Here is a 26,205-nt window from a genome sequence, read left to right on the forward strand (position 1 = left end):
GGAGAGTTGGAGGTCCCTCAACTCTTTCCAGGGGTATTTACTATTTTCTCCGAGGCGATCGTCACTCGCTTCTCGGGGCTCTTTCGCTTTTGCCCTAGGCGGGCTTTCTCCCTCACTCTGAGGTTTCTTTACCTTCGTTTTTGTGGCCTTTTTTCGGCCGCGCGCGCTGTTTCCCGTTCCGTTTCTGACATGCTCTCTTGGATATCTGTCAATGCTCTCTGACCTTCTTTTATTACCTTTTCACATCTCTCATCTTGCAGACAAGCTCTAATCAGTTTCCAGAGGGGCCTGGTGCCTCCCCTCAGGCTACCCTCCTCCTCCTCTCTATCAAGATCTTTCCCCAGTTTGTCCCAGCTCGGGATTGAGAGGGACCCTGAACAAATGAACCAGGGGGCCACACGGTCTATCTCCTTCACAAAAGATCCTAAGACTTTGCTGGAGACCTTCAAGTTTCGCTCTTTGAGAGCTGTCTGCAGCGCCGTGACTAATGACGGTGCATTCCCCATGGTGCCTCCTTATTTACAGAGAACCATCAACCATCATCCTAAAAAGCAGGGGCCTCTCGGAACTTACCCCTCCGGGCTTCCTTCTGACCTGCAGTTCTGAATCCTCTCCAGATGTCTGAAGGGTCCTCCCTGTGCCGGTGATGTTCTGGTTCCCGGGATTCGGCACCACTTGTCGCGTGCCCTGTCCTCGCCGGCAAGAACAGCATGCAACAACAGCAGGATTCTTCTGCAGAAAGCTTTATTCTTCAGCTCTTTGTGAAACAAATGAGTTGGGCAGGACCCAGAGGGGAAGGAGAGGCTTGCTTATATAGTTCTCATGCTCTGACCTGGTTGGTGCGGCTCCATATGCCTTATTAGCATAACCATTTGGTGGGTCTCATTGGTCCTTATGCCAAGGCGCAATTAGCATGTAGTTTAGTGGTGTGGGATGATTTGTCATTAGGAAGTTCGGGGCCTTCCGGCTGCCCTGCATTGGGCGCTATTTTCTGAGCGCGGCTGCCAACAGGGAGGCCTACGGATATAGAGGTTATAACCAGCTAATGAGGTAAAAAAGCAGTTTAGGAGAACAGAAGAGCCTTTGGGGAGGACATAGGAATCTGGCTCCCCCTCATTTATTCTGATACCACCCCCAATCTGCTCTCCAGCCAAGAAGTTTGGACGAAGCTGATCCTATTTATGTAGAAGAGAACTGACATGGCAGGCACGAAACTGCAGCCCTTAGAGAGGCTGGCTTGCAAGGTTGGCCCTTGGCTGACATCTGGGAGCTTGGATTCCAGAATGACCCTACCCTTTCCTTGCAGAGAATTCTGAGTGATACCCTATGCCCAACAGTGCAAATCATGTGGTTTATGCTACATGCCTGCTTCCCTTCAAGGAGTCTGGAATTCTGGCATGTTCTCTGTCAGAAGCAGCTATGTGACCAGCCTCTCAATTAAAATCCTGGATCCTGAGTCTTGGTGGACATTTCACATGTGTTGTCACAATTTGATGCTGGGGCAATTAAACGTGTCCTGTGTAAGTCTACAGGAAAAGATTGTGTGAAAGCTTGTTTCTTCCGGCCTTCATTCCATGCAGCCTTTCCTTTTTCTGATTTTGTTTGTATTGTTTTGATGTAATAAATTATAGTCATGAGTATGACTGTATGTTAAGCCCCATGAGTCCTGGCAAATCACTAAAACCAGGAGACATCTTGGAGATCCTTAGCTACATGTACGGGCCCTGAAACGCAGGCCAATCAGCATAGCCAACAACATCTCTAGCTAGTGACAGATTCAGGGATTGATTTATAACCAGTCAGTCAGTGAGTCAGAGGAGGCCTTTGCTGAGGCTCTTTACAGACCCCAGTGCTTTCTTCTGCTGGCTGACCTGAGATGAGGCTGCACCTGCTGGCTGCCTTCTTGTGACCAAACAGGAAGAGCCTGGAGCTGCCCGGGGGAGGGTACCACATGGAGTCTGTGGATAAAACAGGCAGAGAGAGGGCAAGGACTTGGGCCTAGATATACTGAATTGTTTGATCAAGTTCCTTCAAAGCCAGTCCTACCCTTTTAGATTTTTCTGTTACTGTGGAAAAGTTTTGTTATACCAATTTGAACTGGTTTTATTACTTGCCACTGAAAGAATCCCACTGATGTAACCTTGAACCATGCCAGAGCCTGAGAGTAAGATGACCAAGTTGGAACCGTCACAGGTTTCTAAGCTGGGAAGTCCCATGTTCAGAGGTGTGTTTGAGCAATGCCCCTCTGGTGGGCAAAGGTGGATGGTGAGAGACGAGACTGGTTGGAAAGCCACAAAAAGGAACTATTAGGTAGGAGGGCCCACTAGGGTAGTATCAGCCGAGAGTGAAACCCTTAAATATTCAGGAAATACAAGTGACGAGCTGGTGAAGGATTGGGTGTGGAGTATAGGCAGAGGAAAATCAAAGATGACTCTGGTTTCTTAGTTTAACTCAGTAAAAGGTGATGTTCTTAACTAAGACAATAAGAGTAGGAGCAGATTTAGGGGTGAGAAGGAAGCTCACACTTACTTTGGAGATGCATCTGCAGTAACTCAGGACAACAGCCTCCTAATGATTTGGAACTGTGGGTGGAAGTATGGAATAGGGAGAGAGCAGAGCTGAAGACACAGACTGTTAACAGCACTCAGGAGACGGCTGAAGGTAGGGCAGTAAATGAAATCACCCAGGAAGAAGATTCAGTTTGTCAGAAGAGTGGCTCATTCTGAACTAAAGTTGGTTTTATGACACCATGAGACTAAGGCATAATTGCCAAATAACTAAGTTTTCTTCTATGCCTTCTACATATCCTGCTCATTCATTAAATTAACAGTAATATATTGAGGTCCTCTACTATGTTCTATCATTGTGCTAAACAGTACAATGCCAAATTTCTGAGACCTTCTCCCTGACCCTTAATCTCCAGTTTCCTCACTCTTGTTCCTTGAAGTAAAGCTCCTGTGCCACAATCCCAGAAGCCCTATTCTGGACTGAAGACACATTCCCTCAGCTGCTGGGAAATTATCAGCTGACTATCAGTACACTTCAGGAATTGCTCTGCTGTGCGGCCCATCATCATGCCCCTTTGCATGGTAGGCCATAATCAATGACTCGGGAGCTCAGGACAATTCTGAAGGGCCATCCCAGCCACAGTGCCCCCCAAAGGACTGGCTGAGGTCTTGTGGCAACTGCACTGGCCTAACTTCTCCCTCTTCCCATACCAGTTTCCTTTGCTCACCACAATCCAAAAGACAGATCCTAGGAACATTTCCAGCTCCACTTCCTGCCCATGTATCTCAAAGTCGGCTTCCCAGGGAACTCAGTCTGTGACACCCACCAGGCGCACATGAATGTGAATATGAAACTCCAACCATCGCTGACCCCAGCACCCCAAGTGCTGCTCACGTCTGCAGCCAAACCATCAGAAGAGCACCTCCTCACCAACCATCTGACCTAAATGTTGGGGAGAACAGTAATAATACGACAGTACTTGTTTGTGACACCTTTATGATGAAAGATTTCTGATTAAGTGAGAAAGCTATGTATTCAGTTCACTTGCCTGTATGAATGAAGGTAAAGAACTCCAGCAAAAGTGAGGGCAGAAGAACAAAAACTACCTGGGACCACAAATACCTTGCCCTTGCCTTAAAGCAGAACACCGTTAGAGCAAAGTGTGAAAAATGAACACATTGAAGAAAATTCATGTTATAACTGGGGTATCAATAAGTTAGAGAACAGAAAATAGAAAACCAAAGGATCCAAGTAGCCTTTACCCATTTAATTTTCCTTTTAATTTACAAATGCTGTCACAAGTCTAAAGAGACTGGTCCTGGGTGAAAATTTTATATTATGAAGATAGAGATCTAAGAAGCAGAAAGATAATTATGTGCCAGCTTACAGTTCCTTGTAAAAATAAAGATAATGTGAAAAATTAGTACAGTATGAAAATCTGCAAAATTATCTGACATCTGGAAATGCGAAGCAATTTCCCTACATCTTAGTTTTGATCACTTTCACATATTTGGGTGACGAGAGTATTTTTCTCTTTTTATTAATAATGTGTGTCCTTCAGAGCTTGGCATACTCTTTCAGAATCATCTGAAGCTTCTGGCTCAGCATGATGTTCCCTCTGGCCTTCAGTCTGCCACTAAAGAATGCCTGCAAAGGAGAGGGGAGAAAAACAGCACCAACCTTTACCACGTTCATTTTATTTCGTTTTTTAAAAAACTTATTAAGAATGAATACAACTGAGCTAATAACTCTGGACGACAAAGGCAACTGTTATCAAGCAATGCAAGTTCAATAGAGACAGCACCCATGTTTTCAGATAGCTAAGAAAATAAAAAGACCCCTTGTGTACTGTAAAAAAACCACAGAATAATTTATCTGAATTGACAGATCTGGGAGTTCTGCTTCAACCTATATACTCTGTCCTTAATCTATGTCTTAAAGGCGAGTTTGAGACCATAAATAAAATCTTATACTGTACTAACAATAAAAATATTCAACTCAGAAAAAAAAATTCAACTCAGAACTTTTAGAAGAGGATTAAAAATATTAATTACATACTTCATAAGTAGAAAGCCATAGAATGACAAAATTAGTGTAACAAAGTGGTGAACAGATCCTGGGCTGTAGCATCAAAATGCCAGGGTTAAAATCTAGGCTCTGCTACTTACTAACAAGGTGAGCTTGGGCAGATCACTGCGCCTTTGTGAGCCCTGGGATCCTCTGTAAAGCGCACACCAACAGGACCTAAATAGCCCAGCTTTGGCGTGTGAGTCAAACGGAATAGGGTGTGAAGTGCTTAGCTTAGCAGTTGACGTGTAATTAGAGTATTAAGCTCATCATTAGTAGCAACCAAAAGGCTGGTATGTGAAAACACTGAGATTTCCTGAACCATCTCTGTATCTGACCTGATGTAGACACTTGTACAAGCTGCTTAAATTCTTGCTCAGTGTTGTTCCCACTCAGTAAAATAAAAATAACACATCAGTTTTCATAGCTTATTGAGAAAATAATATTTGGAATATAAACTGAAAAAGAAGTCCCTAGATTTTAAGCTAGATGGAAAAAACAGTAATATCCATGTATACTTAACATTACAAAGCAGCCCTACAGATACTATGTCACATGAAAAGTACAGCCATCAACTTGAAATGGGCACATCAGCAATCTTACGCATTGGACAGATGACAAAACTGACCTTCAGAGAACTTAACCTGCTCTATGCCAAAGAGCCAGCAGAAAGTATGGCTAGGACTTGAAGTCAGGTGTTTTTTGCTCCACACTGTCACCTGTTTATCAGCTAGCAACAACAAGTCCTCAACTGGAGGAATGGCAAAAACTATTTAAAACTTTTTACCCCACAAAGGAAGGCATAACGCATTCCAAATCAGGATCAAGGGCTAGGTATTGAAGTAGGAGACTGGAATTTCAAAACTAAGACTGCTTTCACTGGGCAGTTACAGAAACGATGGTCTGTGACTCCCACAGATGAGACCTGCTGTAGGTACTGAAGTCTGAGAGGGACCTACAACCTAAGATGAGAACCGAATCCTCTGAAGGACTTATACCAGCATTTGATGGTTGCTATTGAGCGGACGAACCCTGTACATAAATCTTTGTTCCTATCTACTTCCTTGGGCTTAGATTCCCAGCAGAAGAATTACTAAATCATGACATTTCTTAAATAAGATTCCCAGCCATGCTTCCACACCACCCATTTCCAAACTGCACCACGATGTGCTGCGGCATCATAACAGACTCGCCAGGACACTACTGAGTATTTTAAATGTGGGAGGGAAATAAAGTGGCCTCAATCAAGCACAACATGAAAAACTACTCGTTTGGACCTAACTACTGAATAAACTGAACCACTAGTCATTTCTCTTGTCCGAGGAGTGCTGAGCACAAAGTGCCGAGGCCGTCAGTTGCCGTGAGAGAAGAAGGTCCGTGAACCTCTGCCATGGTGCTTTCCAGCCTTCACCAAATACATATTCCCTCCAGCTACATGAGAATTCTCTTACCCCAGCTTTAACAATCCCCTTCTCTTAGTCTTAGAATATATGAGGCAAAAATGACATGTTTTAATTTGCATTTTGTGGATACTGGAAACATTAATAGTTATTCTTATGTATGTTAGTCATTTCTACTTCTTTCATTTATTACTGGTCCATATCTTTTCCCCATCTTTTCTATCAAGGACTTAGTGCCTTTCAGAACTTTATATAGGTTATTGATACCAATATACTGCCAATCATCTTCTTTATATTTTCCTCTAGGTTTATGGGAAAATCTCATGAGTCTAAAATACAGAAGTTGTTTTTAATTTCTACATAGCCTGAACTACTGCTATTGAGCTGATGTTCTTTATTTCTATCCTTGCTTTCTTTAATCTACTCATACATCAATTGAGTGTCTACAGTATACTAGGCAATATTCTAGGCTAGAAAATGGACATCTCTCTTGTGGTTCTCATGAAGCTAACATTACGGTAAAGGAAAGACAAAAAGTAGAATATAAACAAGTAATTAAAGTGCTATGAAGACATGCTGTTAGACACTGTAACAGGAAGGAACTACTTTGGAAGCAATAAAGCCAGCCAAGCAAAAAACTGGAGGTAGAAATTTCAGAAAGGACAAACGCATACACACTGAAGGAGGAAAAGCTGATGGGAAGTATCTGAGAGGAAAGACAATGTAAATACAATTAGCATTATAAGAAATGAGGCAAGCAGTGTAGGACAAAGCTAGAAAGCTGAGTAAGGAAAACATCACATGACATGACAATAGGTAGTCTGGATTGTATCCAAGTGCAAAAGGAAATTTTGGAGGTTTTTATCAGGTGAATGACCTATAATCTGATTTACATTTTTAAAGGGTTACTGTGATGCCTTTGCGGAGAACAGATGGCTGGAGTGGCAAGGCAGGAAGCAGGAACACCAACCAGGAAGCTGGTGCAGTCAGCCAGGTGAGGGACACAGGCTTGGACCACAGTGGCATCCCCAGTGATGGATGAATTCACAATACATTTTGGAGAATGATCAGACAGGATTAAGGACACAAAGAATACAAAGGCACAGAAGGAAGCCAACACAATTGTTACATTACTGTGCATATTAATTTTGGTAGGTGGAATGGCGCCATTTACTAGGAAGGAAAAGACTAGGGTAAGGAGCTAAATCATGTGTTCTGTAATGGAAACAGTAAGCTTGAAATGCCAGTAAGATTTCCCATTAGAGAGGTCAAGTACAAATTTGCTTATTTTACTATGGAGCTCAGAGAAAACCACCAACTGAGACATTTCAATCTGTGAGATGCCAACATATAGACAGTTTTAAACACCAAGGAATGGATGAACTCTTTTAGAAAAAGAATGTTATTTAGAGAAGAGAGCATAGAAATGAGCCTGAGAAACACCAAAATTTAATGGTTGGAGGTAGAAGATGACCCCAAAGGAGATCAGGAATACCCAAAGGCCGAGATGGCAAACAGGAGAATGTGGGGTCATGAAGCCAAGGGATGAAGTTATTTCAAGAAGTTTGTTGGTGGTTAACTGAACTGAATGCTACCAAAGGTCAAGTAAGGTGAGGCAGAAAAATATTTATTGGATTCGACAAAACAGAAGTTGGCCGTGACCTTCACAAGGACAGTATCTTGAGTGGTAGCTATGGAAGTCACCTAAGAGGCAGTGGAAGAGCAAAATCAACACAGAATGTTTCTTCCTGTGCTGCCCAACAAGCAGCCACGGGCACGTGGATTCTGAGCCCCTGAAATATGGTTACTCCTGGCTGAGCGGCACTGTACGTGTGAAGCAGACACTGCACTCAGTATTAAAAAAAAGACAAAAAATAACTCATTAATATTTTTTACACTGATTACATGTCAAAATGCTAATTGAATATATGGGGTTATATACAATTCATTGTTAAAATTAATTCCACATATTTCTTTTTAATTTTTTAATGTGGCTGCTAGGAAAGTTTTTATTACATATGCAGCTCACATTACATGTACTGGACAGTGATGGTTTAACTAATTCTTTTGTGAAAAGCAGAAGAAAAATGATATGGCTTGCTGGATGGAGATCTGATATCAAAAGAGGGTGTCGGCTTTAAAATCAAGATGTCAGCTTGCCTATGTACTGAGGGACAATTATGTAGGGGAATGGAAGAGACTGATGCGCCAAAGAGAGGGAAGAAGCAACAATGGCGCTGGGTAGATACCCAGAACAGAAGGGAAGGAACAGTCTCTGGGTCTCTGGCAGGAAGAGGGAGACTTCCTTTAAGACTGGTGCAGATGCTGGGAGAACAGACCTGGGGCTGGGAAGGTGAAAGCTTTCATCTGAAGCCTTTTTTTTTTCAGTGAAGCATGAAGAAAGGCCATCAGTGGAAAATGAAACAGAAGCAGGGGTGTAGGAGTTTAGAGAAGACAAGGATGGAACAGTCATCTCAGACAAGAGGTGTGGAAATCACAGTAAGATTCCTAGATGGTGCTTACAGACTATTTGAGCCTAGGTTTTTATTAAGTTTTTACTTTTGCTTTCATTTTTTACACTTAATTCCATTCTGTATGGTACTGATTTAAGCATACGAAATGATGTAATACTCTACCATTGCCCACGCAACCGCCCAGAATCCATTCACCCACAAAGGCCTGATATTCCTGGCAATTACATGAATGTTTCCCTAATCTCACATTTAATATTTATACATAGGCATCTCAAATATATCTAAAAAATAAACTCTTCATTAGTTATCCACTCTGCCCCCAAATCAATTTTCTACTCAGCAACCAGAATGGCCTTTAAAAATCAGACGCTGTCCTTCCACAGCTCAAGGGCCTCCTATCACACAGAAGATCCCAACTTGTTGCCAAGATCGTCCAGGCCTGTGCAGTGCAGCCTTTCCTACCTCTTCCCCTCACCTCCCCCACACTCCCTGCTGTCCGCTTCACTAGCCTCCTCCAACCAGCCCAGCCACTCCTGCCTCAGGCCTTTGCACTGCTTGTTTCCTTAGCCTTCTGCCTCCTTCCTCACTTAGTTCAGCTCTTTCAGGCCTTTCCCCACAATCCTATAGAGAACAGTTCCTCAATCCTGTCACACCCTCATCCAGGAGGTGGCAAACTATTGCCGGTGGACAAAGTTAGTCTGATACCTGTTTTCATAAATTAGGCTTTACTAGAACACAGCCACATCTATTAGTTTACATATTACCTTGGCTACTTTACCTCTACAGTGAAAAAAGAACTGAGGAGGTGCAACAGAGACCATCTGGCCTGCAAAGCTGAGAATATTTACTTTGTCACCCCTTACAGAAAAGGTTTGCCAACAAGTGGCCTAACCCATTACTCTGCCTTACCTAAAATTGTATTTCTTTTCCATTCATTCCCCTCTAGAACTAAGCTCCATGGAGTAGGGGCACTGTGTTGTTCAGCCACACTTCGAACTAAATACCGGAGGGTTCATGAGGTATCGAGCACCATACTAAGCACTTCACACATATTATTGTATTAAGTTATCATAATTAATAATCCTTTGGGACAATTTTAATTATTATATTCATTTAACCAATGAGAAAATTGAGATTCACAGAGTAGGTGGCAGAGCTAAGATTCAAACTTGTATTTATCTGATGCCAATGAGCATATCTGTAACCACTATACTACTTCACAATCCTTTATAAATCAGTCTTTCTACCCAGGAAACTGTACATTTTCTCTTTATTCAAATTGTTTTGTTCCTTATAAACTCATTAGTTTTCTTCAAATAAGCACTGTGCTTTTCTTGATAGGGTAGTCATTGTTGTTTAAAGTTTGAGTTATGATTATGAACAAATTTTTTTCAACTATATCTTCTAGTTGGTTTTGCTGCTATGTAACAGCTATTTTTTAATAATTACTGTGAACATAACCACTTGTTTGAACTCATTAATTCTGAGAATCAATCAAGTGATTTACTTAGCATTTCTAGTTACATAATCATAACTCGAAAGTAACAAATTCCACCCCCCCCCACCCTCCACCCATGCTACTTGCTACATCAGGTACTTTAATTTTATGTGTTTGTGGATTGTTCAGAAGTTTCAGAACTGTATTAACTAATGATGGCAAGAGAGGACACTCTTGTTGTAATCATGATTTTCCACTGAAATGCCTCTAAATGTCTCACCTTAAAAAGTCACTGGCTGTTACGCCCCATCTATCTGTTTCTAGTTTTCAGTGACAATTAAGACAAGTTCTTAATCTAACATATCAGGAATGAATGTCTAATTTTATGAAATATCTACAAAAAAATGGCTTTTCACCTTTGAACTAATGTCATATATATAAAAAGTCTAGGTTATTTTACTTTATGCTGAATAAGAATTTCACCCCAAAACTAAGTTTTTAAGTATCAGTTGAAATTCTATTTAAAAAACGTATGATTTGTTAATCCAGATACTGGCATCAACTGTTGCCTTCTTCAGAGTTGTAAGGAATCTGTCTGACAAACGAGAATTTGAGAGTCAGCTAAAAAACTGCAACTGTCAATCATGAATAAATGAATATTTAAGAACTTTACCTTCTGAGGGTCGAGCTTGCCCAAGACTACCTCCATGAAATCTTCATCCGAAAGTATGAAGGTTGTATCAGCAGAGCCTTTTGCAGGGCCCTGATACACTTTTCCAGAATCATTTTTCAGGTCAATAGCTAGGAAAAATAGAAGCCAGTGTGTATTATTTTTTTCTTCCAAGTATAAGAGTAAAATCAACCAACCAAAATGCAGACACTTTTATAGTTTCCAAGTTACTGTGGTACTTATTCTATATTATACATTATCTGTCATTTAGAAAACTTCAGAAAATCCTCTATTTTTCATAAAGAAGTTCTTCAGAACAGTCACATCAATAATAGTTTTCCTCAATGAGAAGTTTAAACAACAGATACTTTAAATGTGAATTAATGTAGAATAATATAAGGAAGTTATTTGGGTTGTTGGAGGTCATATGGGTAAGGTTCAAATAAAGATACTACAAAGGAGGGAGGCTGAACTTGAGCCACTGCACGCTGGTTGTGTTATAGGAGAGGAATACACAATTTAGTCACCTTTCAAATACGTCAGCTCACCAAAGGTTCTGTCATTTGGATAGGAAGACAGTGAAAATTTATTTTTAAATATATTCTAATTAGTGTTTTACACTTGTGAATCATTTATAAAATATTTAATGCCCTAATTCTGAATAAACATTGAAATTGACTTTTTCCTTAACTGTTCTTGTCAGAAGGATTAAATGTTGCAGAAACAGGCAGGCTAACATGGTTAAAATTACCTTCACTGCTCTCTATCTAACATTTATTGAGCTTTATGCCAAAGTTACATTTTAGGAAGTTCTAACTGCCTCACATACGAGTGGGACCTGTCACCCAGGAAACCCCATGCCACCTGTCCCCCTTCAGCCTCTTGAACGTGCTTCCCTCGCTACACTGAAGGAAGGCACTGTAATCACTTCACTCTCCCAAAGTGTGCATGGCACACTCCTGATTTAGGGTCAAGGAAAAGCCACACATACTTGACAAAAATCCAGAGTGCTTAGCTACAAGGCATCAGTAATTAATAAGTAATTAAAGAATTTCCAATATTTCCATTTTTCTAGCAGAAATGTAAGGAAAAGCCCTTTGCCTAGGTTAATTAAAGGTAATTTTTAAATGTAAGCATACTTTCTAATACTTTTAATTAAAGGTAATGTTTAAATGTAAGCATACTTCCTAATACTATCTACAGGGAAAGTATCACCAAGATAAGGGAAACTGACACTATATTGAAGAAAATGACCATTTGCCAAGAGCAAATCACCTGTAGACTTTATAAATCCCTACAGAGTTCTCTGCTGCCAACTCTGGTCCACGGTTCCAGCACCTTTTCTCACTCATCATCATAGATCTCATTCCTCTCCCTCAGCAGTATCTTCAAAAGTCCTGTGCTTTATATTCACAGCCCAAATTCTAATATACTTTCATCCATTGGGAAAAAGTTGAATTCCATCATGGAAACAACAGAAGAAGAAGAAAGAAGAAAGATGGAAGGACAGAAAGGAGAAATAAAGGGAAGTGAGGACACCTACAAATACAGAGTTGATCTACAGTTATTTAGAAAAAATTTAGACACTTCGAATCTGGGGGGATTAAATACATATTACATTTTGCCTTCCTTTATCCCCCTTCTGAATTACCTTCCTATAAGCACAAACGTCTTCCAGAAGAACATCAAAATGTTAGCTGTAGGTATGAGATTATATATCATTATTTTCTTCTTTATACATTACATACCACATTTTATATAATGAACATACACTGCCTATGGAGGAACAGGAACTGTTACATTAAAAAGAAAGTTGTTTATATTGAACCAAAATCAATTGGTTCAAAGTCAATTCAAAATGTTTTCTAGGAATATGCAACAGAAGATTATTTCAAAAAGTTTCAGTTTATTTAGTGATACACTTTAATATTTTGGCGTAAGTGAGCATTTAGTGATGTTTAGTTGTAGTGAGGAATAAAACAGATTTTCAAGGCACTTAAATAGACACCTTTAAATAGCAATCTGATAACTGAGGTGATAATCCAAATTATTATTGTTTTCGGATTAAGAAAATTTTTAAACTGTTAAAATATAATGACTTAAAAATACTTTCTTTGACCTGATGAACTTACTTTATGTTTGAGAGGAATCTGAAGATTAGTTAAAGCAGCATTATAGCTCAGGTGACTGTTTAAAAGTACTATTTTGAAGAATCACAATGAAATATTTAGGACAGATGTTTTCAGTTTAGTTGATTCCCTACATCTCTAAACACACTGTTTTTGAGTGTCCTGAAACCTGTCACTGCCCAGGAAGGACAACTCACCTAAAAAGGTAGGTCTGCTAATCTCCAAAAAGATAGGCTTTAATTATAACTTTATCTCTATTTACCAAGAGTTACCTTACTATATATTATAAAGTAAGGGAGAATGACTTACTCCACTTAGCTCCAATATTTCCACCTTTAGTGATATGCCACTCAAACACACCACTGACTTTCTTTACCATCTCGTGCCCAACAGTCTTAAGGCGGCGACCTATTTCCTCAAATATAAGGGTGCTCTGAAGCTCTCCACCCTAGCAAAAAGAGAAAATATAATTTTACAAGTTTTGCAAAAATGACTCAAGAGAAAAAATGATCACAAAGTATATATGCAATAAAGTGATTTTTCAAAACTCTGCATATAAATAAGGCAAACTAGTTTTTTTCATACCAGGCTTCTTTCCCACTTTCCTTTTATTTATTCATATCATCCAGAATCTCAGTCTTCTTAATGAGAGGATTTTACTTCTACCAGAATTCAGAAATAATACTTCAAAAATAAACTGGGAACTGAAAAACCAATGTCCTAGCTAACTTCAGCAAGAAGATCCCAGACAAATCAATCAATTTCTCTGGTCTTGTTTCTTTATTTGTAAAATGGGACTAAATTACATGGAGCCTGGAATTTCTTTCTAGCTCTAAAACTTCTTAAGGTTTATATCTTAGATTCTTTTTAAGGGATTTTAACCTTCATACTATTTATGTGATAATATGGCTTATGACAATTAAAGATCACGGATATGAAAACCCCAACATTAGAAAGTTAGTATTTTGGAGACAGAATATAGACACTTTTATTTGAAGTCTCCACATGTTAATAAACAATAACACAAATGTTTTATTAAATAATACATGCTATTGTTTTTATTTTTGATTGCAAAGCTTTGTATACATCTTTAAATCAAGAAAAGGTATAGGATATTTAACTTTTTAATATTTTTCTCCAAAAGATTGTTTGCTTAAGATTTCTCATTAAACAACAGGTTTAGTTACTCTAAAACTAGAAAATTATTTGCTCTTGAAAGACACCCCACTAACCCCTCTAAGAAAAGCTTTTTTTTAATTCATAAAAAAATTGTCAAAACATTCCTTTTATTCCAAGCAGCTTGGAACTAATGTCATTCAGTTCAAGAATTAAGAATCTTTCACAGCTCTTAATTTTCTAAAGTAGGTTTAACATTCTTAAAGTAATCATAACTGAAATTCATAAATCAGGAATGACCCAGATACCAGTTTTTATAACCTACCTCAGAGGGTGTCTTAGCTAAAACACCTGATGTTGGCACAAGATCCACATAGGCATTTGAAATGACAATGTCTCCAGTTTCCTGGATCTTATGAAGAATACAAGAGGGAAAAAAAACAGTTTGCGCTAATAATTTCAATGAAAATACAATTTCATCATGAAACAATATAAAGTCACTTAAAATAAATTTGTATTTTTCCTCAAAAGAAAATCATCCAAATTAAATAAATAGCTCATAAATTAGGTATCCAGATGAACAAACCTGAAGGGTTACTGATTTAATGCCATTGTTATTAACCCTAAACGTAGAATCAACTGGAGCCCTTTTAAAAAATACATATGATCAAGTTAGACTTCTAAAAACCCAAATGAAATGGCCTGGGGTGGAGCATAGACATTGGTTTTAAGGGATTTTTATGTGCATATATGAGTGTGTCTAATGAAGAACCAAAGTGAGAACTGCTGAATTCTTATAACTAGTAGGAGACAGAGCACAATCTCCACATGAGGTAGTGGTACTCAGAAATATATTTGTTCTGTTAATATGAAATAAAATTGGCTAGGAATAGACCACAAAGGTCTTTTTAAAGTAATAATTCCACTTCTTATTTCAACGAGGAAGTATACAAAGCATAAGCTAACTGCTTAAATAGACTTTTATCAAGGTAATTTTAAAGGAACTCAAATTTTAATTCCTAATACTTCATCTAAAATTATACCAATGGCTATTCTTTCATAAAATTATGGTATTGCTAAAAATGTTAGGGTAATATCTAAAATTAAGGTAGCACTTGCTAAAACTGATTTTTAACAATCACGATGATCATTCTCCCTGGACTACTACTTCTCATCATACATCAGAAAAAATAATCTTTCAAACAGTTCATTTTATTTTAAATTATATACAGTGAAAATCATGGAAAGAGACAATTATGAACAAAATACGCTTTAGTAAATTACTTTCCTGTAATGAAGCCAAGCACAACATTAGTTTAAAATTTTTCCCAAAATACAATGTGAAGGATGAAAAGAAAGGGAGGCAAAGAAGGATTCCTATATGTAACTGATAGAAAGGGACCTCTACTCACTGGGGGGGAAGTAGCAAATATACTGACAAGACAAGAAGACACACTTAGAATTAATCCAATGGCAAGAATGTATTATATTTACATATTAACTTATTTCTTAACCATTTAAGTTTATATCCATAGAAATTATTTCTGTACTCTTCATTACTAAAATTGTGGAAAAATCGAAACCTGTTATATGCAGTCATGGTTCTTAACACTAATTTTTTAGTTCATAATCTTACCCCAAAAATAAAACCTACATGAAATAATTAGAAAATAGGAAAGCTCCATAGCTATGTGGCACAAACATTAATTGCAAGAGGATTTCAGAGGAAGCCAGAATGAGCATTTATATGGATGGGGAAAAGGGAGGCAGCAAGGGACCTCCTCTAAGGGCAAGTAGAGCTCGAACTGAAGTCTTAAAGACAGGAGTAATTTGAAAAGTGAAATAAATAGTATGAATAAATAAAGCAGGAAAATGATACAGCTAGCAGCTAGAAGTAAAAGGGAATAAGGCCACCACATAAAGAAGAGTTCTGCAAAGTTATTTATTTATGAAAGAAATCATGACACAATGAAGAGAGTTAGGGCTCTGAGCCTAAGCTTTGAGCCAGAAGACCCAGGTTTCTAAACGAGCTCCACCACTTTCTGTGTGACCATAAGCAGGAGACCTGAACCTAGATTTTCTTTTATTAAATATAGTTATTATGTGTGTGAAAGATAATGGCATAGCCAGCTTATAGGTCAATAACTGAAAGCTATTACTATCATTAGGGTGTTTAAACTGTTCAACAAAAACTGTCTACATAGTACAAAATGATCAGGCCAGAAAAGTATCAGCCTGGTCAACTGTGTTAACAAAATTATCTTTAAAAACATTTTAAATAAAAGGATGATTGCATGTCCTTTCAGTATTTTACGGGAGTGCTGCTAATAGCCTCATCCAAAAATTACTTAACTCTATAGGGAGCTATACTTCAGCCTTGTCATTTACTATTAATTAGGCCCAGGTTCTGTGACATCAGATGTTAATTTGTGGATTTTTGTGTGATCAAGAAGCATATCATTTCTATCCAGTAGAAAAGATAGCCATAAATGATATGGTTTTATTGTTCTGTAGGACATTAACTAGTTTTGTCTCTAATTCAAAATTACTATAAGAATACCTTTCCTGTTAGACTATATAAATATTATTCTACTTCTCTTTTGAACCAATTTTATCATCTTGCTAGCTCCCTCATTAAGGAATAAATTTTTGTCATATTTTCATTTTATATCTGAGTGCCATGCCTTTAATTTTTTTGAAAATTATATTTTGACAACTTGACTGGTTGAGCCAAAAATATACTGTTGTTTGGGTTTTCACAATAGCTGTGTCACTGCTCCACAGACAGGCACCAATTAAGTTGAGAACAAAACAGAAAATAAAATACAATGTACATTACTAACTTACTTTTGACTAATAGTCACCACTAATTGAAAAAAAAAACCAAAAAACCTTTCTAGGTTTCATCTCATATCCGTACTTCTAACCAAAAGGATGCCCAGATGGAACATAATGATAGGGGATGGTGAAGAGGGGACCAAAACACAGCACCTCTACCTACATTACTCATACCTTGGTTTGGAAATGGATTCTATTTCCTTCCTTCCACATCTCAGTTTGTAGAGTTTGTCCTGGATATACCGGTTTTGCAAAACGAACCTTTTGAAAAAATGAGTTTTGGGGTTAAAAATGTTTAAAATGAAACTTTTCTACTTCTGGGGGAAAAAATAGGGAGAGAGGTTGGAGAGCAAAAAGGAATCAAATAGACAACTTATTTAATTAAATTATTATATATTATAATACACATTATTATAATAAATTCATATTTATTTAAATATATTTAAATATTTAAGGTAGTGTTTTCAATATATTTATATTTACTTTCATTAAGGATTGAGTATATTAATATTTAAATTCATATATATTCAGATTCATAAAGGAATAAAATGACAGAAAATTAGCAGAGCAAGGATATAGTTAGTATAAGCTAGTTCTTTATCTTTCAAAGTATAGAGTCAATAAAGAGTGTTTAATTTTGACAGGTCAAGAAACAGAAGCATAACCACATTAAATAGAGATAGGTAACAACCAGAACAACTTAATAGAAGCTGTTAAAAGTAGCACTAATTAAACTTGGGGAGTAAGATCTGAGGTGACATATAAGACAAAATCATTTCATTTTTCATTTCATAATTTTCTATACTACTTTATTTGCTTGTGTACATATTATTAGATAATACTAGAAATAGTTAAAATGTAAAGCACGAGAATAATCAGTGTTATCAAATGTAAAGAATGAGAATAATCAGTGTTATCAAAGGCAAGGCATCAGAAAATGCATTTTCATTGCTGCATTGAACATAAACTGATAAAAGCTTTCAAAGCTATGGGACTCTGTCTTAAACCTTTTATTTTAATTGTGTATCTTTGGACTTACACAAAGATACTATGTGTAAAGAGTTTTCTTTGTAATTTGAAACCAACTTAAAAGCACAAAAACTGACATCAGTATGCACCTATTGTATTGATATAGGTATATGTTTATCATAGTTCAAATGCAGCCACTTAGCATTTTCATTTAAATTAAGGCAAATTACGAAACAGTCCAAAGGAAATGTTTTAAGGTAAATCTCGAGTCTTTGTTAAGGCATATGTGGCTGATATATACATACCCTAAGTAAAACAATCCAATCAATCTGTTGAAATTATAACTGTATATGATATACTTCATGATGCATGTGTAACAGAGGTACTTATAGCTACAAAAAGAAAACATGCCGATTGCCAAGTTAATGATAATAATGAAAATGTAGACTTCTTCAATACAGTACTTATTTTAAATGAAGTCACTAAAATCCCTTTCCTTCTCTAAAAATAAGAAACTGACATTCACATCTGCAATAATATACCTTAATTGCCTTAAATCTTGACACATCGGTATCTGCAAACTGCCTTAAAATATGCCTGGCAGAAAATCCGAATGTACATAAGCCATGTAATATGGGTTTGTCAAAGCCTAAAAAAGGAGAGAGAGTATTTTGTTAGATATAGACACATTTCATATGTAAAAATCAGTAATTAATTTAGGATTTCAAAATACATCACTAAACTGCCTTAGCCTGAATTATACCATTGCTTTAAGAAACATGGAAAATATTTTATAAATAATACTTCATGGGAGAAAATTATGAAATAAACAAATGAAGAAAAAAATAAGAAAGGAAGTTAGAGAACCGAGAACACAAAGAATTGTTTTGTTTAGCTCTGCTGGTACCCATGGATTCAATCAGGATGATTCCAACACCTCTGTATGCAGACGATCCCTCCCTAACCTTTCAGTTCCTTCCTCTCCCCTCCAATGACCTGACTCTGCAAAGTAACTCAGACAGGCATCCTCATGGCCCTTTATTAGACCTTGCACTAGCAGGAGCTTACACTACAACCTCAATTGCAACACCATTTTCTGAAAACTACTTCCTCCTTTTCCATACCCTTTGCATAAATGTGTTAGGAAAGGGAACTCAAACTCCCAGTCAAAAGTAGCCATGTTTTTAAGTATTGTTTAGGTAACTGAGCTAATATTTTTCTTTGGTACATACGATTAGCAACTAACCTGCTAAGCTAGCGAAGTCAGGATCAACATGTAAGGGATTCCAGTCTCCACTGAGGCGGTACAGAGCAGCCTGTCAAGAAAAAAATGTAAAAGTAACTAGCACTCAGTGCTTCCTCTGAATACATTAAAAGAAAAACAGGAGATATGGCTGGTTATTGCATAAAAAATGCATCATTAATGTACCTAACTGAAGCTTTCATTGAAAAATAACTATTTCTAACAAAAAAGGTTAACTGTAAGTCAAATGTTTTTTTTGTAACACCTGCCACTGAAAGCAGTTGGGAGGGTGGAACCATCAAATAACAGGAATAAGAGCAAAGAACTATCTAAGTATAACAGTGGTTACCATTGCCTAAAGGGGAAATTCTCACGTGCGCGCGCGCACACACACACACACACACACACACACACACACACATACAATTCAATCCACTCTCATTAAAACACAATGAAGATAAGGTAAGTGCCATATATTTATGCCTCTTCTAACCAAGCAAAATTTATGCCAACTTTCTTAATGGGGTGTTTTAAATTGAAACCTGTAACACAATACTAGACATATAAAAACATCAAAGACGTCTCACAAACTTCCATTCTCCTGGTACACTAAATCCTCATCCCTCAAGAAAAAAAGACTGATAGCCTGCCATTAAGATTAAGTTTCTGCTTAGTCCACATTTTCACATGACTTGTTTAAGGTAATGCAGGATTAGCAAAAAATTAAAGATAACAAGAGAAAAGAGTCACCATACCTCCCAGCATTTAAAATGGGCATTGTTCAAACTAGAAAGTACTTTTCAGTACTGAATGGGAGGAATTCACAAAACAGCTAACAGTAAGTATCTTTACACTGACTTGCACCCTTTGGATTCACACCAAGATTTCCTCCCTTTCTCATCAATTGCTAGTCTAAACTTTTCAAGACTGTTAAAATGTTGTGTAAAGATTAGCCATGTGGGCATACCTTTCTTAATTATTGATTTTGTATTGTTTTTAATTATTGATTCTCCTTTAACAAATTTTATTTATATAAAATTAACATTTTCTATAATTCACAGGAAAACATTCCCTTTTTAATGTACTTTGTATAATTTTAATAAGTTCTTTCTCTTCTTTAGCACCCCAAATGATAGGTCTGTAAATTATTCAGTTTTCCAATTACTACATGTTTTTTCCCTTTTGCATGTCTTCTAAAAATAACTAAATCACATCCACAATTTGTGATTAGTGGTGACTTGGAAGATTCTGTAGACAAAGTGTTGATGGATTAAATGATAATTTTTATTTAGCACTTTACAAACAATAAAACATGAGGCAAATACACATCATGTTGCATACAAATTGAAGAAAAGATACACTCAGGGCCTGAAGGGGAAGCTGTCAAACTCATGATGTGTCACGGGCTTTGGCACTAGACACACTGGGCTTAAATCCAGCTCTGCCATTAATGGTCAAGTTTCTTTATGACCCTATGCATCAATATTTTCATTTAAAAAGTGAGAGGTTAATGAACTTTTTGCAAAGCATTACCTTTGATAAATATTAATATCTCAATAAATGTGAGCTATTTTTTAAAAAAATTGTTATTATATAAAAAGCAGCAGTGTAAGATAACCGAGATTTTAAGGTTAGTAACAGTATTCTTATCCCAGAGATAACATTCCTATAAATGAGAGAAAAAACTCTTCTCAAATCATATTAAAAGAATATGAAAATTTTCCTATTATTTCAGTTATAGCAGTGCTTCCTAGAGATGGCAGAGTCAGCAAAGACAAAAAGAGCTATTTATAAGAAATGACTAAAGTCAAGTGGATATCTGACTAAATTCAATCATAATGCAAAAGACACCACTCTCCAAATAATGAGGAACAGTGTCAAGGCTTAATTTCTGAACATTTTGAGGAACTTTCATATTTCAGAAGGAAAGTTAAAGTCTTGTTTTATTTCATTGCTGCCTAGATACAAAAATCACTAGAATTCACAAACAGACATATACACACACAGAAAAATAGGTATATATTATCTTGTGTATTAAATGTGAGTGAAAGGATCTTCTGTATATTAATAAATTAGTTTTTAATTTTATTCTTTTAAATTACACCCTAGGGGAGTATAACAACAAAGTAAAACCGAAGGAACAAACAGCAGCAGACTCACAGACTCCAAGAAAGGACTAGTGACATCCAAAGGGAAGGGGTTGGGAAGGGTGGGTGGGGAGGAAGGGAGAAGGGGACTATGGGGGCATTATAATTAGCACACACAATACAGGTAGGTCAACAGGGAAGGCAGTACAGCATGGAGAAGACAAGTAATGACTATAGATCTTACTACACTGATAAATAGTGACTGCAATGGGGGGGGGGTACTTGATAATATGGGTGAATGCTGAAACCACAATGTTCTCATGTGGAACCTTTGTAAGATTGTATATCAATGACACCTTAATTTAAAAAAATTATACCACTAGGTTAAACTAAATGCTAAGTAAAAAGGCTCAGGAATCAGTGCTTCCCAAATCCTCAAATCCTCCAAGGCAACACACAGATAAGCAAGGAGAAAAAAATGAATGACACATCCCAATGTTGCAGTGTAACTGGCATAGAGAGAACACCACAAACTTCAAATTATCCTGTAAGTAGAAAAGTAAACACCAACTTCCAGCAGCACTATCCCCTGAGCACTCTCTTAAAGCTACTGAAGAGAGTGGCAGGGATGGGGAAGATTGCAAACACAGTGCACATAAAAGGTACGTGGAAAAAAAAGACCACTTCTAGACAGAGGAAGTCCACCTTAAGGACAGAAATGCCAAAAAGATTCCTGGAATATTATTAGAGCACTGACTACAGAGAAAAGGATTAAAAATGTACAGTCCTGGAGAATTTGGATTAAAGATGGTGGCGTGAGAGGAGAGACAGAGGCTTCCTCCTAAAACTGGATACAATTAGAAAACATAGTTGGCGCAACTAATCCTGAGAGAGCAACAGGAAAGAGGACACGTCAGACTGCACACACCGGAGAAAAGAGCAGACCTCAGCGAATGAGGTAAAGTACCAGAGCTGTGGCTCCGCGGGACAAAAGCCCTTCCCCCACCCCAGCTCCCAGGCAGGAGGAAGAGAAACGGAGCAGGGAGGGAGTGGAAGGCCTGGGACTGTGGAATACCTAGCTCCGGAAATCTGCACTGGGAGGACAAACCTGTATTTTATGATGCTTTCATCATACTCTTCTGATTACGGGGTTGGAAAGCTGGGACAGGCGGAGTTCCTGGGGAGACTGGGATTCCGGCTGCTTGTGGAAAGCAGGGATCCATATCCAGCTACTCTGGGACAAAAACTTATACCTATTTGACCGGCCCACCATCAGGCAGTGGAGACAGGCACAGCAGCCAGGAGGCGGGGAACAACTCTCTCCTCCCCCCAGGCACCAGTATGGCTCCCCTGTGACCCCTGCATTGCTTCAGGGGCTGAGCAGCTCCAAAGTAGAGCTTCTGGACACTAGAGGGCGCCATATACAAACATGAAACGCCAAAGGAACCTTGTCCAGAGTAAAATTATTAATACAACTCCCGAGAAAGATTTAAATGATATGGACCTCGTGACTCTTCCTGAAAGGGAGTTCAAAATAAAAATCATCAACATTCTAATGGAGGTATGGAAAGATATCCAAGAACTCAGGAATGAATTCAGGTCGGAGATCCAATTGTTAAAGAGCACGATGGAGGGTATTAAAAGCAGGCTGGATACAGTGGAGGAGACAATAAATGAAACAGAAACTAGAGAAGAGGAATACAAAGAAGCTGAGGCACAGAGAGAAAAAAGGATCTCTAAGAATGAAAGAATATATTGAGAGAACTGTGTGACCAATCCAAGCGGAACAATATTCGCATTATAGGGATACCAGAAGAAAAAGAGAGAGAGAAAGGGATAGAAAGTGTCTTTGAGGAGGTAGTTCCTGAAAACATCCCCAATCTGGGGAAGGAGATAGTCTCTCAGGCCATGGAGATCCACAGATCTACCAACACAAGGGACCCAAGGAAAACAACACCAAGACACATAGTAATCAAAATGGGAATGATCAAGGATAAGGACAGACTGTTAAAAGCAGCCAGAGACACATTTCTTAGCTGTCATATGTGTTAGATAACTATTTCAACATAGATAAGAGATAATATGAAGAATAAGGTGTTCTTCATATTAGAGGTTCTGGAATCTTTACTTAGAATCTTATATAATACCCCAAATAAGTTCTTAAAGATAACAGCACAAGGAAGGAAAACACTCTGCAGTTTTCCTGCCTACTGGAAATTCTGCCTGAGACAGAGAAGGATGATCATTGGGAGTGATGCCTTTTGCAAAATTAAAACATCTGGACCTCTGAACAATTCTGATAATAGTTCTACCTAAACACACTTAAGTATCATTATATAGTAGCAAATTAATTATTAAATTCTGAAATAGCTGTTTGTTACTACTGAAGATAAAAGGACTCAAATATAAGAATTTCTGTAATTTGGTAAAATGAAAATAGCTCATGACAATACACTTTTTTACATCTAGATGTGGTATACATTTTGAATATAATTCATACTCTGTATTAAATTTAGATTTGTTTTTTAAATTTTAAAATATATAGCATTGCTTGAAAAATAAATTCTTCCTTTACCAAAAAAAAAGGCCTTAAAAAAAATTTTTTTTAAAGCAGCCAGAGACAGAAATAAGATCATATACAAAGGAAAGCCCATCAGGCTAACATCAGATTTCTCAGCAGAAACTTTACAGGCCAGAAGGGAGTGGCATGATGTATTTAATGCCATGAAGCAGAAGGGCCTGGAACCAAGATTACTTTATCTGGCAAGATTATTATTTAAATTTGAAGGAGGGATTAAACAATTTCCAGATAAGCAAAAGCTGGAAGAATTGACTTCCCACAAACCATCTCCACAGTCTATTTTGGAGGGACTGCTATAGATGGAAGTGTTCCTAAGGTTGAATAGCTGTCACCAGAGGTAATAACCACAGTAAAGAAAGTAGAATAGCTAATTATGAAGCAAATGCAAAATTAAATTAACCATCCCCAAAGTCAATCAAGGGATAGACAAAAAGTACAGAATTTGATACCTAATATATAAAGAATGGAGGAGGAAGAAAAAGGAGGAGAGATAGAAAAGAACCTTTCGATTGTGTTTGTAACAGCATACTAAGTGAGTTAAGTTAGACTCTTAGATAGTAAGGAAAGTAACCTGGAACCTTTGGTAACCACGAATCTAAAGCCTGAAATGGCAATAAGTATATAACTGATAATCACCCTAAATGTAAATGGACTGAATGCACAAATCAAAAGACATAGAGTTACTGAACAGATAAAAAAACCAGACCCATCTAAATGTTGCTTACAAGAGACTCACCTCAAACCCAAAGACATGCACAGACTAAAAGCCAAGTGATGGAAAAAGATATTTCATGCAAACAATAGGGAGAAAAAAAGCAGGTGTTACAGTAATAGTATAAGACAAAATAGACCTCAAAACAAAGAAAGTAACAAGAGATAAAGAAGGACATTACATAATGATAAAGGGCTCAGTCCAACAAGAGGATATAACCATTATAAATATATATGCACCCAACACAGAAGCACCAGCATATGTGAAACAAATACTAATAGAACTAATGGAGGAAGTAGAATGCAATGCATTCATTTAAGGAGACTTCAACACACCACTCACTCCAAAGGACAGATCCACCAGACAGAAAATAAGTAAGGACACACAGGCACTGAACAACACACTAGAACAGATGGACCTAATAGACATCTATAGAACTCTACACCCAAAAGCAACAGGATACACATTCTTCTTAAGTGCACATGGAACATTCTCCAGAATAGGCCACATACTAGGCCACAAAAAGAGCCTCAGTAAATTCAAAAAGATTGAAATTCTACCAACCAACTTTTTAGACGACAAAGGTATAAAATTAGAAATAAATTGTACAAAGAAAACAAAAAGGATCACAAACACATGGAGGCTTAACAACACGCTCCTAAATAGTCAATGGATCAACAAACAAATTAAAATGGAGATCCAGCAATATATAGAGACAAATGACAACACCACCACAAAGCCCCAACTTCTGTGGGATGCAGTGAAAGCAGTCTTCAGAGGAAAGTATACAGCAATCCAAGCATATTTAAAGAAGGAAGAACAAACCCAAATGAATAGTCTAACGTCACAATTATCGAAATTGGAAAAAGAAGAACGAATGAGGCCTAAGGTCAGCAGAAGGAGGGACATAATAAAGATCAGAGAAGAAACAAACAAAATTGAGAAGAATAAAACAATAGAAAAAATCAGTGAAATCAAGAGCTGGTTCTTTGAGAAAATAAACAAAATAGATAAGCCTCTAGCCAAACTTAAGAAAAGAAAAAGAGAATCAACGCACATCAACAGAATCAGAAACGAGAAAGGAAACATCACAACAGACCCAACAGAAATACAAAGAATTATTAAAGACTACTATGAAAACCTATATGCTAACAAGTTGGGAAACCTAGAAGAAATAGACAACTTCCTAGAAAAATACAACCTTCCAAGATTGACCAAGGAAGAAACACAAAATCTAAACAAACCAATTACCAGCAAAGAAATTGAAGCAGTAATCAAAAAACTACCCAAGAACAAAACCCCTGGGCCAGATGGATTTACCTCAGAATTTTATCAGACATACAGAGAAGATGTAATACCTATTCTCCTTAAAGTTGTCCAAAATATAGAAGAGGAGGGAATACTCCCAAACTCATTCTATGAAGCCAACATCACCCTAATACCAAAACCAGGCAAAGACCCCACCAAAAAAGAAAATTACAGACCAATATCACTGATGAACACAGAAGCAAAAATACTCAACAAAATATTAGCAAACCGAATTCAAAAATACATCAAAAGGATCATATACCATGACCAAGTGGGATTCATCCCAGGGATGCAAGGATGGTACAACATTCGAAAATCCATCAACATCATTCACCACATCAACAAAAAGGACAAAAACCATGTGATCATCTCCATAGATGCTGAAAAAGCATACAACAAAATTCAACATCCATTCATGATAAAAACTCTTAACAAAATGGGTAAAGAGGGCAGGTACCTCAACATAATAAAGGCCATATATGAAAAACCCACAGCCAACATCATACTGAACAGCGAGAAGCTGAAAACTTTTCCTCTGAGATTGGGAACAAGACAGGGATGCCCACTCTCCCCACAGTTATTCAACATAGTACTGGAGGTCCTAGCCATGGCAAACAGACAAAACAAAGAAATACAAGGAATCCTGATTGGTAAAGAAGAAGTTA

At 37.5% G+C, this 26,205-nt stretch overlaps 1 protein-coding gene across 1 annotated transcript in view; it reads right to left on the reverse strand.

The window, feature by feature from the left end:
• Positions 1-3,754: 3,754 nt before the first annotated feature.
• Positions 3,755-26,205, reverse strand: part of HSD17B4 (hydroxysteroid 17-beta dehydrogenase 4) — a 98,622-nt gene continuing 76,171 nt past the window's right edge. Inside the window, exons 18-24 of the mRNA XM_073222182.1 lie at positions 18,856-18,925; positions 18,152-18,258; positions 16,815-16,901; positions 14,128-14,214; positions 12,996-13,134; positions 10,561-10,688; positions 3,755-4,155 (exon numbers count right to left, since the gene is read on the reverse strand). Of these exons, the coding sequence (XP_073078283.1) occupies positions 4,066-4,155; positions 10,561-10,688; positions 12,996-13,134; positions 14,128-14,214; positions 16,815-16,901; positions 18,152-18,258; positions 18,856-18,925 (708 nt within the window). The 3' untranslated portion in view covers positions 3,755-4,065. The remainder of the gene's footprint in view (positions 4,156-10,560; positions 10,689-12,995; positions 13,135-14,127; positions 14,215-16,814; positions 16,902-18,151; positions 18,259-18,855; positions 18,926-26,205) is intronic.

Source organism: Manis javanica, chromosome 14 (assembly GCF_040802235.1).
Source record: "Manis javanica isolate MJ-LG chromosome 14, MJ_LKY, whole genome shotgun sequence".
In the NCBI taxonomy this organism is placed as follows: Eukaryota; Metazoa; Chordata; class Mammalia; order Pholidota; family Manidae; genus Manis; species Manis javanica.